This window comes from Ursus arctos, unplaced genomic scaffold (genome assembly GCF_023065955.2).
Source record: "Ursus arctos isolate Adak ecotype North America unplaced genomic scaffold, UrsArc2.0 scaffold_20, whole genome shotgun sequence".
In the NCBI taxonomy this organism is placed as follows: domain Eukaryota; kingdom Metazoa; phylum Chordata; class Mammalia; order Carnivora; family Ursidae; genus Ursus; species Ursus arctos.
Window position 1 is genome coordinate 14,771,316 of NW_026622875.1, and position 19,316 is coordinate 14,790,631.

The window sequence follows — 19,316 nt, forward strand, 5'->3', positions numbered from 1 at the left end:
GAGTCTAAAACTAGAAGAGCTAGGGGTTTCTGGAAAACCTAAGGTCCACCTGTCCGATTTGGGGGCACCTGGAAGTGGTTTGAAGGCCTGAAACAGTAAGGCCGGCAAAGTGTGGCTGAATGCGCACATGTCCCTGAGCTCTGTGTCTTATCGACTGAGCCGGCTGAGAAATTGCCTTGTGGTTATTCTCACCCAGAATTGGAATAAAGGGCTCAGTGTGAAGTCGGGATAGTACAACTTCTTGGTTTAATACTTTACAGATTTTTGGAACCAAATGCACCCTGAAGTGAAAAGTTGCCTTTTTTTTTTTTTTTTTTTTTTTTTTTTTTTGCTGACCTTGTTGGACGGCTAATACTGTTTCTGGGAAATAAGAGAAACAAGCGGCTCATTGTTGGCAGGAGCTGAGAGAGACACAAGAAGGGCGAGAGACGTGTCTGCAGCCCTTTTTTCCTCTTCATTGTATCGTGACTGAGTCAAGGCTGGACCGCGGCTGGGTTTTTCTTCCTACCTCTGCAGACATGTGTTTTCCATCAGACAGGGCTGCGTGACACCTGACATTGGCCGGTTCGCATGAGTTAAGCCATGTACGGCCCATAAACAGAGAGGAAAAGACCCACAGCTGCACTCAGACACTCTTGACGCTGAAATGTTTTTGAAGCTTGGTGTGGCTGGGTCTGCACGTATGTCAGAAACGATTTACACCTGTATGTTTTGGCTTCTTCCAGTTGCATATCATTACTTTCTGAAAGCCACTGTGGCCAGGTCTAGTATTCCCTGATGGCAGCACCTCTTCTTGTTTAAACCTTCCTGAATTATGAAATGTAACTTTTTTTTAAAAAAAAGATTTTATTTATTTGAAAGAGAGAGAGAACCCAAGCAGGGGGAGTGGCAGAGAGAGACAGAGAAACAGGCTCCCCGAGGAGCCAGGAGCCCGATGCGGAACTCGATCCCAGGACCCTGGGATCATGACCTGAGCGGAAGGCAGACGCATAACAGGCTGAGCCACCCAGGCACCCCATGAAATGTCACCTGATTTGTCTTTTTTTTTTTTTTTTTTTTTTTAAGATTGAAGAAGAAAGCTCTATACCATTTTCTGTAAAACCAGATCACACCAACAGGGTGTCATTGTAACATATGATTCATGGTCATTTCATCATTTTGTAGTAGTAAATAAGTTAATTACACTAGTCTGCATTAGATTTTTTTCATGAAATAGGGAAAAGGAAACACATCCTTGTCACTGAATTTAACTGAATTAAATACTTTTTGATCAGCGATTGGTGATTAGTATAGCTGATGCCAACCCAGGGCATTCTAGCGTATCCCCTGGGCTTCCTACATTTGTCACAGTCTGTGCCTGTGATTGTGCTGAGTCATTTATGCTTCCAAGAATCGTGAATTGTCCTAAGTCTTTGGTTTTAAATTGTGTCCCAATGTCCCATACCAGGATTTTCAGGGGGTTTGAAGAGAAGCTAAGCTTAGTTAGTATCCAGACTCCAAAAGGTATGTCTGTCCAGATTTTTAAAATTTGTTTAATATTTTCGTATAAGAATTGAGAAATGCCTGTGGGAGAAGCAGAGTGAAAGCAAGACCAAGAGAATTTAGAGAAGATAGTCAAAGGGGCCGCCATTTAAGTGTTCCCTGTCCCACTGGCATGGGCTCAGGCTCTAGGCTTGCTTTGAACTAAACCCCTGCATAGGAGGGTCGCCTCTGCTTCATGCCATACACTGACTCTAGGGAAGGCTCCTGCTGCAAAAGGAAAGTTTGAGAACCCTGGTCTAAATGGACTAAGGTCTCTTTAAGCCTGAACTTCTATGCTGATGGTACAAAGTGGGGTGAATACATGGCCCGACCTATAATGAGCACTGGGGGGAAATTGAGTTTGTAAACCACTAATGAGAAAACAGAGCGAAATGAAATGAATGCTGAGCAGAGAACTATGCTCTGGAAGTAAAGAGAAAACAGTCACAAAAACCTGTTATTGATTGAATACTCACTCATAAAATTATGGGAGTAATGGTTACTATCAGTTTCTGACCCATAAAGCCTGAAACTGAGTCTAGTATTTCGTGTCTGTGCATCAGTAAGGCAGATCTGAAGTGCACTGAATTATTTTTGTTCTTTGTTTTTGAAAATCCATATCGTTGGGGTTGGTTCCAAGGGGTAGGGGGAGACTTGGGTCCTTCTCAGGTCTTATTTATAAAGAGTACAAATCCAGCTCGCAGGAAGATGAGAATTAGTTCAAATCACAGAAAAGAATAGTTCGGTGTTTCTGAAAAGAGCTGCTCTGCAGCATGTATGGCCCAACCAAGAATCCAACAGGAAAGACGTCCCGACGCCCAGACTCTGTCGAGTGCCTGCGTATGGTGATGCAATGCAGTGTCATAAATAGTGCTCGATCTCCCTAAAAAGTGACAGAGTAAGTGGAGGAGGAGTGTTTCCCCTCTGATTATTAGGTAATGTGCGTACAAAAGGACGGTCAGCTATTGTAATCCCTGGAGGACACACTGAGAGCACGTCCGGACTGCCTGACTGTGGTTCTAAATGCCCAAATAGCTCCTTCATACTGGCATTGGTTCTCTGTGTAAGGGGACACGTTAGGATGGACACAGGAAACTTTGGGGGCAGAGTTTCCTACTGTCATGAGTGGTGACAGGCCTAGGGTGACCAGCCGCCCTTCGGTCCGGGACTGTTGCGTCCCGGCATTAGCCCTCATATCCCGTGTTCCAGGAAAGCCCTCAGTCTCTGTCAGACCAGGACATTGTTTGAGCATTTAGAGTGGGGACCGAAAATGAAGTGATGGTCAAGCTTTCAGTTCTGAGAGTCATGATTCAGGAGCCCTTGTGCTCCCCTCCTGTAGGGTACTTAGGTTTCTGGAGGGTGTTTCTCATGCAATCTAGGTAGAAACTTACTAGCCCCGACATCAAATTGAGGAAGTTTCCTAGATCTCAAATCAAGTGTGTTAGTGTATTTGAATGTTGCATATTGACCTGTTTTGAAGAAACTGCAACCAGGTATTCAAAGCAGTAAGCCAGCAGCCTCTTTCAAGCTCTCCTCACTCTCCAGGGATGCTGTTGGAAGGATTCTTTGGAATATTTCATGTTATTTTATCACAGAAGCAAATGAAAAAAAAAAAAAACAAACCCTAAAAAGATAGGTTATTTTGAATATATGGAAGTAAAGTTAATGTAGCAAAGGTTTTACTCACCAGCTGTGAAAACTGACATACAAGTTAAACCATCTTTGAATCTCCTGTTAAGTCAGCATTTGCTTATGGAAAACTTAAGCAGATATACTGGCAGTCTTTTATAACCAACCCTTGCTTTCCCTGTTTTGTTTTTCTTTGTTTTCACATTACTTTGTATCTTGAACTGCAGCAGGTAACTCTAGGCAAGTAAAAAAACCAGCGTGTTTGATATTCACCAGGCTGCTATGTTCCTTTCTCTGGCTCTGTGTCCTACACATCTGCTGAGTTAACTTTAAAGGGCTTAGCACATAGTAAGGGCTTAATAAATATTAATTCGTCTTCGATTCAGTTCAAATTCAGTACCGCCAAGACATCTGCTAATTTGCAGTAGACCAACATTTCCCAGTGTTCCTGCTCAGGAGAACGCTAGTCTTCCAAGTTTGAGAAGTCCTGCATTTTCTATCTCCTTCTTGGAAAGTCTCACTGTCTGTTAGAGCCTTAAAAGCTCTGAGGAAGCCTGCAATAAAATGAATTCTTTTAACTTTGAGTAGCCTAACATTTCCCAATCTTATTTGACCATGGGACACCTCTGGAAGTGGCCATTATTATATTTTTATTCTAGCCTAATATCTATTTGCTCCCATGGAACACACTTTTAGAACATGTTTTTTTGGAATATTTATCCATTTTTTATATACCCTATAAAATTTGTCCATTTTTATGTACCCTATAAAAATGAATTAATAGTGAATATTGGTGAGATAGTGTCTTGCACAGTTCCTGGTATTTATTGAAGACATGGTTACTACACATACATACAGGTTTTTTGGGTTTTTTAAGAACAGTTTCAGATTTACAGAAAAATTGAGAAGATGGAGTTCCCATATACACTCTCATTCAATTTCTCATGTTATTAACATTTTACAGTATATGCTACATTTGTTATAATTGGTGAACCAAAATTGATTAGAGGGATTTCCTTCGTTTTTACATGGTATCTTTTTCTGTTCCAGGGTCCCGTAAGAATACCACATTACCTTTACTTGTCATGTCTCCTTAAGTTGTTCTTGGCCATGACAGTTTCTTAGACTTTCCTTGTTTTGATGACCTTGATAGTTTTGAGGAGTACTACTTAGGAATTTTGAGGATTCCCCCCTGTTGGAATTTGTCTGATGTTTTTCTCTGATTAGATGTGGGATGATGGGCTTTGGGAGGAAGTGAGTGCTCTTTTTGTCACATCTTATCAAGGGTCATGCTATCACTATGACTTCTTATTGTGGAGGTTGACCTTGATCATCTGGCTGATACACAGGAGTTCTCCCCTGTAAAGTGACTCTTTCCCCCACCCGTTGAATACTGTGCTCTTTGGGAGGAGGTCACTATACACAGTCCACTGTTAAGGAGTGGAAGTTTTGCTCCCCCTCCTTGAGAATGGTGTATCTACATTAAATTATTTGGAATTCTTCCATTCCAGAGATTTGTCTCTTCTCCCTCCATTTATTTATGTATTCAGCCATTTGTTTATATGAGTGTGAACTCATGGATATTTTATTTTTATGTAACTAATGAACCATAGTCAGGAACTCATGACACTTTCTCCATTATTGATGGAACAAGAAGCACAGTTGGGGAGTGGGTTCTGGGGGTGGAAAAAGTCGTGGAGTGCTTAGAGAGACCTTGCTCACTTAAAGGGAATCGTGCCTCTGACATGTTGACAAAACCATGTATTTTTAAAGGTTCGACTTAGGGCGCCTGGGTGGCTCAGTCGGTTTTGTGTCTGCCTTGGGCTCAGGTCATGATCCTGGGGTCCTGAGATTGAGGTCCGCATTGGGCTCCCTGCACATCGGGGAGCCTGATTCTCCCTCTTCCTTCTGCTGCTCTCTCTCTGTCAAATAAATAAATAAAATCTTAAAAAAAAAAAAAAAAAGTTCAACTTAAAGTGCCAGGGATAGTGGTCTCTTGGCTGAGAAGTTTGTCAGAGCAGAAAGGAGGCTGAGAATGAGATGAGAAATGCATACCAGCCACAGGCATTCCTCTTTTCCCTCCTAGACTCACATGTGAATTGGAGAGAAGGATTTGAAGGGAATAAAGTAATTTCTGTGTCTTTCTAGGGCTTTGGTGTGGCTTCTAGCCATCAGCACACTGGTGGTTCTTTCCATAATCTGCTCAGAGCCAGCTCCATCCAGGCCTGTGATGGGTTTCATAGTTGAACCTGACCTCTTAAGGTTTTGTATTCTTCACTTGGCAGTGTGTGTGTATGTGTGTGTGTGTGTGTGTGTGTGTGCACGCATGTGCGTTTGTGTGTTTCTGTATGTCTTTGTGTGTCTGTGTGTGTGTAACCGAGTCTGTTTTAAAAATGAGGGAAGCAAGCCCAGGACACAAGAATAGTAAGTCACTGAACCTCTCTGAGGCCAAAAAGACATTTGTCAAACATTCCAGGAGGCGCACTGGGCAGCCTGTGATTCACTGGCCTCCCTCATCGTCGGCAGCTCCTGGCTTGGAGAACCTGCCAAAGCACTTCAGGAGCTGTTGCTCCCCATTCCCTTGTGCTGCAGACGGCAAAAAGTTCAGGAGTGAGGTCTTTACCTTTTTTCTTTTTTTTTTTTTTTAACATGGTTGTTTCTTAGGTAGCAAATGTAGGCTTAGAACTGAGTTCAGGGACCTTCCTGTCTTGAGCCTACTGTTGGGTCTTTGTAGAAGTGACCAAGTGTGTTTGCTGGAACAGCCCAGAGGGTGCATCAGAGGACACGGTCTGGGGCAGCATTAACCAAAGGGTTATAGCCAACGTGGACAGTCGCCCCCTGCCACACCCCGTTCCCATGCTGACCGTTTATTGCACCAAGGACACAGTCATGGAATCGAGAGGGTGGTGGGATCTCAGATTCTGTGGAGTTTCTTTGACTGTGTTTTCTTTTATACTGAATAATAGCAGTGAAATGTTTCTGGCCACATAGCTGCAGAGCATGGTTTTGTTGATTTCCAGAAACAGAAGAGAAAGCCAATTACTGAAGGAAAAAAAAAAAAAACGAAAAGGAGATGAAGACAATGAAAAAGTTAAATGTGGATTTAAATTTAAATTCTAACTCTCTTGGAAGGGAAAAAAAAAAGATGTCTCTGCTTTACTTTTGATGCATTCCTGCTTCAATGGAGAAATCTTCTGTTTGGGTTATTCCTTTCTGTGGGGACTGGCAAAAGTCTAGAGCTGATGAGGTCTTTAGCCTTTCTGAGGCATTTAATGGCAACCTGCCCTCAACTGTTTGGCCTCAGAAACGGCATTTGGGATATATTGCCTCTTTTTTCTTTTTCTTTCTTTTCTTTTTTCTTTTCTTTTCTTTCTTTCTTTCTTTCTTTCTTTCTTTCTTTCTTTCTTTCTTTCTCTCTCTCTCTCTCTCTCTCTCTTTCTTTCTTTCTTTCTTTCTTTCTTTCTTTCTTTCTTTCTTTCTTTCTTTCTAGCTGAACTGTTGTTCTGTCCCTAAAATGTTCTGGAATATTATCCCAAGAAGTGTTATATTCATTGCAGATTTACGTGTTTTGCCTTCCCATGCTCTCCTGAGGAACTCCTCTCTGTTTATCTGTCTTGGGCCTTCTCTGCCCCCATTTTCTCCGAGTAGCTAGCAAAAGCAGTGGTTTTAAAGAACCTCAGCCGTCAGTAACGTTCATGAGCCACAAGCTGAGAGAAGGTTCAGTAATAGTTGGAAATCAAATGACTAGAGGGAGCAGAGGGGCAGGTTGAATCATGGGCATCTCAGTGGACCCAGGACACCTGGCTTCTAGGCCCCTGCCATTTTATGACTGTGACCAAATTCACTTTCCCTTCGGGTATTGATTTTTGTCATTTCTACAAGGAGGAGTCGTACCAGGCAGGCTCAGCTTTCAAGATCTTGGTTACATTCCTAAGCCATATTTGTTGCTTATCAGATTATTTTTGGGGTTATCTCCTTGCACTCCCATCAAGAAAATATTGAGTTTGATGTATACATGACCACGTTTTTATGTTTTTTATTTCTGTATTTTTATGTTTTTATACAAGTAATAAATGCACTCAGGAAAACTTCAAATGGTACAGAAGAAGAAAAGGAAGATCTCCTCCCATCCCTGACACCAGCTTTCCTCTCCAGAGGCACCCACTGTTACCAGTCTCTTGTGTATCCTCCTAGAGAGATTTGCTCTTTATGTGTAATATGCCCTCCCTTTCTAACTAAAGCAATAAGCATGTTCATGCATAGAATTCTATCCCTTGGGTTTTTTTCCTCTCTGAACAGTGTTTCCTAAAGATTGTTCTATTTAAGTACCTACAGAGCTCCCTCATTCTCGGGCGTAGTTATAGAGAATTTCTGAAGAGATGGATCATGACCTCTCATCGGTGGACCAAATTTTGAGTCTTTTGCTATTATACGCAATACTGTGGTGAATCTTCTCATAACAAAGTTCTGTGGGGGTGTGTGCTTTACTTTGAAAACAAAACTATTGTCTAAGTTCCATTCTTTTCTAGTCTCTAGAGTTAATAACTGGAGATGTGCAGTCTCCATGGTCAAATCGAAATTAAGTGGAGGAAAGCAACATCTCCCTCGTCCCTCCCTATGCCTGTCTCTGAGGGCTGGTGTTTAAAGACTAACCAGGGTGTGGTTCTAGAAGCGCTCCTCCCTGTGTCTGCAACTCTCCCAGATAAGGAGACAGACGCTAGCAAGATCTGCCTAGGAGTATTTATTTGGTGGTTGTGTGGCGTCCGTTGCAAGTAAACCCGGTGGAGGTTTGGTACACTGAAAGGGCAGGCTTCCCAAGTCCCCGAAGATAGTCTTGCTCCAATGTATTTGTCACATCATTAAATTACCAAAACCGAGTCAGTTTTAAATAATCTCTACGCTGCCAACAACCTAACTTCTTTTTAAGCTGCTTTTTCCTAATCTGGGGATTTCTGATATTGGAAATATTTCAATTTACAGATTTCTCTTAGAGACACAGTTAGGCATCTTTTTTGGTCTATGGCAGTTATGTCAGAAAAGAATAGGAGCATCCTTTTTCAGAAGTTCAGAAATGACTGTCCTTGGAAATAATCACTACTCTTCCTTCTGGGCTTCCTTCTGGCCTGGAAGAGGTCTTACGAATTAAGCCCTTCTGGATATCTGGACTTTGTCTGACTTTAATCTGTGTTTAAGAGCACTTTTTTCCCCCGGTGATACAGTGTGTGCACAATCCCTGACCTCCTACCCAGCCCTCCCCATGAAGACTGTAAACTGCTCTGACCATTTCTAGAATATCATTTGAGAAATGAAACACTCATTTCAGTAATTTTGCATCAATTAGGACTGTGCTTTTTTTCCTGTTCTCAAACTGAGAGCATAAGAAATTGCCAACCGGTTTCATTGCTTCGTCTCATCTTTTACTGAGCTTCCCTTTGCGCCAGGAATGGTGCCAGAAGGCACGAGTTCCTTGTGGTGGGCTTGGTTCAGAAAGGAAAGACTGCACTCTTAGGCAGAACACTCCAAAGTATTCTCACCTCCCGTTCATGAGCTCGTTACTGAGTGGACAGTTGTCAATCTCTCCAGACCTGCCTTGAACCCTTCCTGTTTGTAAGGGGAGCCGCTCTGGGCCCGAGGCCCTGTTTTGATGACCTGCTGGGTAAGGGTGATTTTCTTGCTATTGAAGGCAAACTGTATGCGGAGGGTTGCTCTCAGTTTCAGCAGCTGTCACTGTTCTTCAGTGGAAGGCGTGACCGAGGGTGGCTAAGGACAGTCGAAAGAGCCGGTGGTGTCTGGAGGCCTCCACTCTGGCTTCGGTTCTACCTGCCCCTAACCAGAGTTTACCTCTCTTCAGTTTCATTCTCTCCCCCGTAAAATAAAGGGATGGACTAGACCATTTCTAGGAATCCCGACAAAGCCTGACATTCTGGCATTCCACAGCTCCACATACAAATTCACCTCATTTCTTCATACATTCCTTCCAACAGCCTGTTAATTCCTGTGAGGGCAGGAGCTGTTTATCCAACGAAGGAGCTATTTATCCAACGACAAGCCCAGTGCCTGGCACACAGGAAATGCAGTAAAGATTTGAGGGAGTTATAAATAAAATTTTTAAAAAGGAATGTTTTTATGGTACCTCTACCCCCATCCGGAGGAAGTTCCTGCCATGGAATTAATCGTTCCTTAAGGAAACCAATTTGTCTACAGAAAAATTTGTCTACAGAAAATCCTCTGTGTTGGTGCTCTCTTTTGAGTGCTTGTGTGTGTGTGTGTGTGTGTGTGTGTGTGTGAGGTGTGCACATATATATAGTCGATTAGGCTACTTTAAAATTCATTTAAGAAAATTTAGTTATAAAACATGTTTCCACATGATGTCCATGTCTTCCAAATGAAAGATGTAAAATATTTAACTTTTGGACTTTAAATAAAATATGCCAGTGATTTTCTTTTTTAAAGATAGTGATACCAAATATAGCAAAAATTGAGAGTTTTTCCTCAGAAATGGAGCATATAAAACTATATATTGTTTTGGGCCCTGATATAAGAGCAAATATAAAAGTGTGGTTTTCTTCATTATAGGATATTGCCTAGGCAGAAGATAAGCAGATTTGACTGGTAAAGTCTTTTAAGAAAAACTAGCACTTTAAAAAAATGTGTGTGTGTGTGTGTGTGTGTGTGTGTGTGTGTGAGTGCCAATTATAGAATTTATTAAGGGATTTTAAAAATTCTCCCCTTAAGTGAAGCACTACATGTTAAAATTTAAGATGTTGGTCAGTGAGGATAAATAGAAAATCCTTGAAAAGTTTAGAGCACTTCTAGAATGCCTTTATCCAATCACAAACATGATTATCATTTTTTAAAAGATGCATTTACTTGAGAGAGAGAGAGAAAGAGTGCACAGGAGGGAGGGGCAGAGGGAGAGGGAGGGAGAGTGTTAAGCAGACTATGCTGAGCGTGAAGTCCTATGCAGGACTCAGTCTCAGCACCCTGAGATTGAAACCTGAGCTAAAACCTAGAGTCAGATGCTTAACTGACTGCACGTGAGAGTGAGTGTGTGTGCGCACATGGGCAGGGGGGAGGGGCAGAGAGAGAAGCAGACCCCCTGCTGAGCAGGGGACCCCCCCCCCCTTGTGGGGCTTGATCCCAGGATCCTGGGATCATGACCTGAGCTTGAAGGCAGACGTTTAACCGACTGGGCCACCCAGGCGCCCCCGTGATTACCATTTTTATGTAATTTCTTTCACACTAATTTTTCCCTTTGCAAAAACCAAAACATCTTTTCCTCAGTCCGGTTTTTGTTTCTGAGCTTAGCTCATGCTCCTTCGGGGTACCCTTTTAAAACAAAGCATTAGTGGGGTCCTGCTTCTGTGTAGGTCCCTGGTCTAGGTACTGTGTTTTACGTCTTGCTTGTCAGTCAGTCATCGTCTTAGATGTTATTGTGCACCACTGTGTATCTAGAATCTCGTGCCCTCCTTAGCTCTGACATGAACATGCAGATTGTCTAGAAAGTGCACACACACCCAGAGGTCCTGCTGAAATTACGTCATATGTTGTGGTAACCTTTCGTGGAATTCACTTTTGACCACTATGTTCTTAAAGGCTCACAGTGTGCTCTAGACACAGGCAAGGTGTGACGTAACTTTTAACAAGGCACAAAATGCCAAGACTAGATGAGTCAGGAGTGGGGCCAGTATCTGAGCCTCCATGAATTGAATTAAGGTAATAGTTACTGAAACAGTAATGATTAACAGGAAAGTACTTCGGAAGGAATCTCAGGAATCTATACGACAAAGCACAGGGCATTCTGATGGTCTTTTTTTGATAAGGTGTTGTAGGACCTGTTTATTAATCTCCTGTGTGTTCTGCCCTCCTATAGTGATGAATCACCAGCACCAGCAGCAAATGGCACCCACTACCCTGAGCCAGCAGAACCACCCTACTCAGAACCCACCAGCAGGGCTCATGAGCATGCCCAATGCTCTGACCACTCAACAGCAGCAGCAGCAGAAGCTCCGGCTTCAGAGGATCCAGATGGAGAGAGAGAGGATCAGAATGCGCCAAGAGGAGCTCATGAGGCAGGTATGGCCTTCTGTGGTGCCTGCTGGAGGCTCCGTGATCTTTGGTGCCAAGGCCAGGGGGTAGATAGCTGCTGGCCATCAGGGTAAATCTTTCTCTAGAAGCATTAAAGGCCCAAAGCCTACTCCAAACCGTATGAGTAGAATCCAGGTTTTTCTCCCACTGTCTACCTGCATTGTCTTCAGAGACAAATTTATGAGTACGTGGACTAGCTGTGTTAGCATGGCTGCCTTGGGTTCTATTGCTAATCTTTAGAAGGAGAGGAAGACTCCGTTCCAGTTACCTATTGCTGTATAACATTATCCCAAAACATAGTGGCTTAAAACAGTAGCTATTTTATTATATCATACAATTTTGTGGGTCAGGAATTTGGGCGGAGCTCAGCTGGCTTCCATGGTGTTGATGAAGGCCACTTTAGTAGTATTCAGCTGGTGGGTGGGTTGGTCTGGAGGGTCCAAGATGGCTTTACTTAAGTATGTGGCATCATGATAAGGATTGCTGGAAGACTGGGCTGGGTTGGGACTGAAACCTGGAGCATCTATATTTGGCATCTCTAGCTGGCACAGCAGTCTCACTAGTGGGACATATTGCCTAGCAGCTTGGGTCTCCCAGAGAGAATGTTCCAAGAAACAAGAAGTAGAAGCTGCCAGTGTGTTAGGATCTGGTTCTGGAAACTGTCACAGAGTCACTTCTTCCATATGCTCTTAGTCAGAGAAATCACAGATTTGCCCTAGATTAAAGCAGATAACAGAAGGGAAGTCCCATGGACAAAATGACAAAGAATTTGCAGCCATCTTTGGTCCACCATGGAGCGTGAAAAAGAGGGAAAATTGAAGGAGAATGAGAAAGGAAAATGTTTGCATATGGGCTCTGATAGAGTGGGTGTTGATCAGGCACCTTTGTGCCATACTACATTCATTCAGTCCATCAGTCATTCCGTCAGTCAGTGGACGGAATGTTGCTGTGTGTCCTCTGTGGGTCAGGGTTGGCACTTCAAAAAACGAATAAAACAATCCCTGAAGGAGCCCACGGTTTACTGCCTCCCTCAGTGGCTTGGTCTGTGCAAGAACAGAATTATTTCTTCTGTGTTGCTAAATTAATGGAGCCCATGTGTTTAGGTCTCATCAGTTTTGCTGGCTACATTTTAGGGAGGAAAGCTTCAGTTTATTGTTCTAATTCTTGAGACTTTGCTTTATGACTCACATGAAGCAAGATACAGGAGTAGCTTCCTTTCGCTAGTTCAAGGAAATTCGTTTTAACTGTTCCAGAGAGCTTTCTTGCAAGAGCCTGGGGGGGTTGCAGAAAATGCCACTTTTTTCTTTTAGTTAGATCTGATACTTTCAGAAATATACATTGATTTCTATAAATGAATCATGTATTTCTCATCAGATAAATTCTAGGATATAAAGTCTATACTGTGTGAGGTTTTAAAAACATGGTGAATTAAAATAATTCCTTAGACGTAGCCTTTGACAACGACGGAAATGAATATAAATTCTGCTTTGTTTTTCAGTGGAACTATCCTCTGAATTTGAGGAATACAGCTTTATAATATAACTACAGTTGTGCCATTTTCCCTGAGGATTTATGTTTGAACGCTCATGGTTATTTCAGGGTAACAGTTGTTTATACTGTTTTTAGATACTCAGTATCATGTTTCTTAACAGGAAATAATTATATTATTATTTTTTGTCTTAGGATAACAATTCCATTTGGAATATTTTTTCTGTTTCATAATATAGAGTAAATTAAACAGTATTGTAGTAGCATTTATAATTTTTCTCTTAGTTTTATATTTAAATGAGCTTTAATGTGGTTTTTTTTTTCCTTGTACAAAGCTGTGGACTGTTCTGAAAAGAATGATTTGTTTCTCAGTGTCTGCCACTCTCTGTGTTTCTTTCTCTTGCTCCACCTCCTTCTTTACCACAGAAAGTATTTCTGCAAAGGGGTGGGGAAAAGTGCCCCAAATCGTTTCCTTTATTCCAGCCATAGGTGCCTTTGAACCAGAGTGTAGTATTGACGGTTCATATTACAGAAATGCCAACCAAGTTCATTAAATGCTGATCCCTAGAGGCTGTGGAACTTGGAGCATTTTCCTGCATCGTATTGTGCAATCCTATTGTATAGGACAGTGGGGGAAAATCCAGATTTGCGCTCAGAGGCTCCCATACATAGTTCAGCTTTGACTCTGTGTGTGTGTGTGTGTGTGTAGTTAGGAGGAGGAGAAGGGGACGGAATGGATGGTTCTGATGTCTTTTTATTTTTGTTATAGAATACAGGAAAAAAGGTCTAAAGGGACTTCTTAATCATGGAAGGTTTCCCCATTCAGAAGCAGCCTGCTCTCAGTGTCAAGATACTATTTAAGGCCATATGGTAAATAGTGTTGGAGGGTTCTCTGATAGTTTTCTGGGGCATTTGCCAAGATGCCTGGTTGTTCAGGTGTGGATTATGTCTATCATCTTGGTTTTTTTACTCCCCCCCCCTTTTTTTGGTGATTTTCTGCCTCACTATTTGTAGTTAAGCCAGGGACAGGGAAATGGAGTATCAGTAAAGGTGATATTTGGCTAACCTGTTTAGCTGGCTTTTAGAATCTGGTAGAAAGCAGGAGTAAGGGTAGAGGAAATGGTGGTCCTGATGAGGTCTGAAGTTTTTTTTTTTTTAAGATGCATTTAAGGACACCTGGGTGGCTCAGTTGGTTTGGTGTCTGCCTTCAGCTCAGGTCATGACCCCAGGGTCGTGGGATTGAGCCCCGCATTGGGCTCCCTGCTCAGTGGGGAGTCTGCTTCTTCCTCTCCCTCTCCCCCTCCCCCTGCTCAAATAAATAAATAAAATCCTAAAAAGTTTTTTTAATAAGACTTATTTATTTATTTTGAGAGAGAGAGCACTTGTGTGTGCATGAGCTCGGGAGAGGGAGAGAGGGAGAGACACAGACTCCCTGCTGAGCACAGAGCCCAAAGGGGGCTCTATCCCACAACCCTGAGATCATGACCTGAGCCAAAATTGAGAGTCAGATGCTCAACTGACTGAGCCATCCTGGCGCCCCATGATGAGGTCTGAAGATTATCTATAGACTTCCATTTCTTCATCCTGTCCCACTCCCATGCCCACTGTGGTCAACAAGTGCCTGAATCTCTTTAGCTCACTGGGCAGTCTGGAAGGAACATGGCTGTCCTCTGGCTCACAGGGGCCCCTGGCTGTGCAGGCTGTCTTCTCAGGGTCCCTGCCTTGCAGGTTGCTTTGACCCACCTGCAGTTCCATCAAGAGAGAATCCAGGAGAGAGGCCCCATTCTACTTCTGTCTCTGTAGTGAGAAGGGAGGTTGGTAAAATTTAATGAGTAGATGAATTTATTCCCTATTTCTTGGGAAAGCATCATCATTCTGAAAATTGTTATCATCCTTAAATATATAATAAATGTGAAAGCTCCTTGTAAATTAAATACCATGTAAATATTTGGTTTCATCCCTTCGTCTTCCTCTTCCTTCTTCCATGCCATCATCCCTCCCGGCGTGTAGTCTGACGATGGTGCGTTGTGGAGAAAGAAACTCCCCAGTATTGCATAAGCTGACATACACCGCCTGATGCCAGGGGCTCACGTGTTAACTCGTGGTCACTGAAATCATCAACAACTGGGTGTAAGGAAAGCTTGATTACAGATCTGAGGTGAACCTTCATTATTTCAGGATGGAAAACTACTTTTTTCATTCTTTTCTTTATCTCCTCATTCCTTCATCCCACCAACGTTTATGTGGTGAAAAATAACAAACAAAAAGATAAATGGGACTTGGCCGCCTTCGGATAGCTCGTATCTTACCAGACAAGCAAAATGATGAAATCAGAGTGATGACAACTAATCCAGACGCGTGTCCAGAAGGGTACATTCAAACTCTTTCCTCCTCCTGTCTTCGGCTTTCATTCCTAGAGCGGGGACGAGACCCATAGAGTTCTGTGAAGGGAGCAGAAGGTACTTCTTTATTTCTGGTCAGTGGCCCCTCGGGCCGAGTTGTCGAACCGGCACAGCATTAGGAGGGAAGGGCCCGTGAGGTTTTTGTTATCTCCCTCGGTTAGGAGTCTTCTGAAGTAGGAGAGGTCCATTAAAAATGGTCCGTACAGCGTAGCATTGGCTGTGGTATCCGAGTTGAACGTCTCGTGTCCGATGCCTGACGAGTTATCTCGGGACGTGGCAGGTGCTGCAAGCTCAGGGGACTTCCGGCCAGGTCGGCAATACGCCGTCCTATTAGGAAAGTGGATGTTCCCTGCTTTCGTAGGCATCCATCGCAGACATTGTGGAGAGTGAATTTTTGTGAAAGACATTCTCGGTTGTCCATGATAACGAGAGTTTTATCTTTGTGAAATTTCCCAAACCTGGAGAGGCAGCTTCCGGTTCATAAGGGACATGGCAACTTGAGAGAAGACAACAATCTCAGTTGAAGGTGTGCCTCCTGGTATCTTTGTAGTTTTTAAAAAGAAATTTGAATCCAGTTTGTGACATTTTTTTCTTTTTAATTAGAAAAAAAAGGTGGTTTGTTTTTTCAAGAGTGGCATTGTTTTGTTTTATTTTTTAAAAAGTTTTTATTTATTTATTTGACACAGAGAGAGAGAGAGGGAGAGAGAGCACAAGCAGGGGGAGTGGGCAGAAGAAGAGGGAGAAGCAGGCTCCCCGCTGAGCAGGGAGCCCAACTCGTGCTAGATCCCAGGATCCTGAGATCACCTGAGTCGAAGGCAGACGCTTAACTGACTAAGCCACCCAGGCGCCCAGAAAATAAAGTTTTTAATTTATAAAAATATAATTGAGTAGGGTTTTTGGTTTTGGTTTTTTTAGTTTTTTTGGTTGTTTGTTTTTTTTCTAATTGATACAAAAGAAGCATTTGCTAAGTGAAAGAAGCCAGGTCTTTATGATTCCACCTATATGACATTCTGAAAAAAAGGCAAAACTATAGGAATGGAGAATAGGTAAGTGGGTGCCAGGATTGGGGGTCAGAGAGAGGCAGCGAGAGAGGGAACACAAGCAGGGGGAGTGGGAGAGGGAGAAGCAGGCTTCCCGCCAAGCAGGGAGCCCGAAGCAGGGCTCAATCCCAGGACCCTGGGATCATGACCTGAGCCGAAGACAGATGCTTAATGACTGAGCCACCCAGGCGCCCCTGTGCTTTGTTTTTATTTTTTTATTTATTTATATATTTTTAAAAGATTTTATTTATTTATTTGACAGAGATAGAGACCGCCAGCGAGAGAGGGAACACAAGCAGGGGGAGTGGGAGAGGAAGAAGCAGGCTCCTAGCGGAGGAGCCTGATGTGGGGCTCGATCCCATAACGCCGGGATCACGCCCTGAGCTGAAGGCAGGCGCTTAACCGCTGTGCCACCCAGGCGCCCCTGTGCTCTGTTTTTAAAACAAAATCAGTAGCTTATCATACTCCTCTGTTTTATTATCTCTTCTTCTTAATACACTGGGATGTCATGTATGTATTCCAACCCATGGAAGTTGTGCCGTGACTTTGGATGTCTCTATTGTAAGCTGCCTGGGATCCCCTTTACAGCAGGGCTGGGCATAATTTTTAAAATACCATGAACCACACATGCCCACAATGACTGTAGAATATTCTACTGTTGCAGCTTAAAAATCAACACAGTATTTGCTCAGTATCATAAAGGGCATGTTTGCAACTTTACCCAATGAAATGGAAAATTTTGGTAACTGGTAAGAAATTGAGAAACAGGCTTCTCAGTCACTATTTACTCGTCTAAAAGAACAATTCCTTGACAGGAAAACAGAATCACGGCTTTATCTGAGCAGGGTAGTTCTTTTCATGTGTATTATTCATTTAATTAGGAAGCTGGGGGGCCTTCTGCCTTGAAGATTTTAACCTCAAGGACTTCCTGTCAGCCCTCAGGGCCTGGAAGATTCTTAAGTGGAGAAGCCTTAGCTCCCCCTTGCCCCTTCTTAGGGCCTGTCTTGTTGAGAAACCATTTTTATTCTTGGACAGATTTAGCCCTGCTTTTACCCTGGTCCTTCTCTTAATTGGGGCTCCGTGGACAGGAGAATGCAGCTTGTCAAACAAAACTGCTGACTAAGCCTGGCCTCCAGTTGCCAGGGCAACGGGGACGAAGACAGAGCGTTTGGGCCGGAGGCCTTGGAATTCTTCTGGCAGGTCTCACAGATTTCTGTTAGGCCTGACAGCCACTACGGGCCCGGCTGGCCAGCTGGCCGGCCTCGAGCAGCCATTCCTGACAGGGGCCCGGGAGGGACACGCCCGGCTGTGAGCAGCACTGCTCTGGGAGAAGAATCTGGAGTCTGGTTTTTGTCATGTAAAGAATAGCTATTTAGAGAGGTGAAAAAGTGTCGTGTTATAGCACACCATGAAGCATAAATGGTGGCTATTTCATAAAGAGTCTTTCCTTGAGACAACTATAATTTAACTTCTAGAAAAGCATTTCTCATAGAATTAGGTTTCAGGGCTGACTAGGACATCAGAGGTCATGTCGTCCAACCACTGTGTAACTGCATCTGTGGCAGCCTGGCTACTTAAGTCATTCATTGATTGTTCAGCAAATGCTCCAGGTACTAAATGCACACCAGGGAGCAAATGTGGTCCGTACTCTCCAGAGAGCTTCAGTTCTAGCTTCCGGCAAGTCCCAGAAAGAGTCCATTTTCTCAAAATGCCCTGGTGCTCCCATGTCGTTGAAGGGTAATATCAATTCGAGTCTTTGTACGAGGACCCTTTTTTAAAATGTTGTAAATTGAAGACATTTTTCAAATAGGGGGTCACCACGTTTGCACAAAAGAAAAGCAGCCTCGTGTTTCTGATCGTCATAAGATCACCAAGGTGTGAAGAAAAGACCATTTCAAAATCCATTCAGCTATTTTTTTAAGTGAAGAGGGAATATCCGAATTGTGACGTTTTCCTTAATGTGATTCTAAGGGGTAACGGAGATTATAGAATAACACAAGAATTTGGTATACATCCTGAATTGAAGGAGCGACAAACAGGCCATGGATAATCATTATGGACTCAACAAATGTCTTCCCCAAAGTGTTAAGAGTTTCGACTGTTCTTTCATACCAACGGTCTGGCGGCTGAGCATGTGTGATGAGGTATTTGAAAAAGGGAGGCTCCAGGAAATGTGACAGTGAATTTCTAGAATCTCTTGGCACAGAGTTAAAAAGAAACTTACATTGGGAATTTTTTTTTTCTATAAAGAAGGTAAATAATTCAGCATTCTGCCTCTGAAGTCCCCGAGGGTTTTGGCAGAGACAGCAACTTTTCTGCACCAGAATAACTATTTTAATGTTAGGATTTCAAAATATTGTCTTTATTTGATTCTTTTTTCATTTGTTTCTACTCACCCCACCCTTTATAATTAAAACAATCCAATCCCCCAGTTTTGTGGAACCCCTGGCCCCACACGCTCCCATCACGGAGAGCCCCCTCAGAAGGGTTATTGTCATCTCGCTTCTCTTTGAAGTCCATTCCAGTGAGGGCAGGAGCTGGCTGGCTGTAGGCACTCCCTCAGCCAAGGACAGACAGGGCTGCAGGATGCTTTCAACTGCTGTTTGCTTTCTCACCTCCTCTGTTGATTTATTCCACAGGCAAGCTGCAGGCCAGTGGGGAGCTGGAAGGAAAGGAGGTTTGAGGTTTGCTTCCAGGGACATGTTCAACTTACAAATCAGCATTTGTCTTTCACATCCCTCTCGCTGTATTACACCCCACCCCCTTCCCCAGCTGCTAGGAAAGGGGTTTGGTTTTGTGTTTTTTTTTTTAACCCACATATAATTATTTGTTTCAGAGACCTAGATGGACAACCACAGACTCTGAAAGAGATTCTCAAGCCCTTATTTTGCAACAGTCTTTCCACCCTCAGCTTGGATAGAGAAAAAAATACCGTTGTGGCAGGGGACGGGAGGGGTGGAGTTCCTGGGGGCAGCTTTCCAGATCTTTCTGAAACCGGTCTTTAAAATCTGAGCTTACAACTGTGCTTAATGTGTTGTGAATTCCCAGGACACTAACTCCACCCATATACATGGAAAAGAACCATAGAATATGTCTAATTCAATTTTTTTCCCAGTTGGGCAAGGGAAACTGTGTTCAGGACCCAAAA

At 43.1% G+C, this 19,316-nt stretch overlaps 1 protein-coding gene across 3 annotated transcripts in view; it reads left to right on the forward strand.

Annotated features, from left to right (window-relative positions):
• Positions 1 to 19,316, forward strand: part of WWTR1 (WW domain containing transcription regulator 1) — a 174,007-nt gene that overhangs the window by 138,650 nt on the left and 16,041 nt on the right. For all 3 annotated transcript variants that reach the window (XM_044383476.3, XM_026497264.4, XM_026497265.4), the window contains one exon: positions 11,024 to 11,226. In XM_044383476.3, the coding sequence (XP_044239411.1) occupies positions 11,024 to 11,226 (203 nt within the window). The remainder of the gene's footprint in view (positions 1 to 11,023; positions 11,227 to 19,316) is intronic.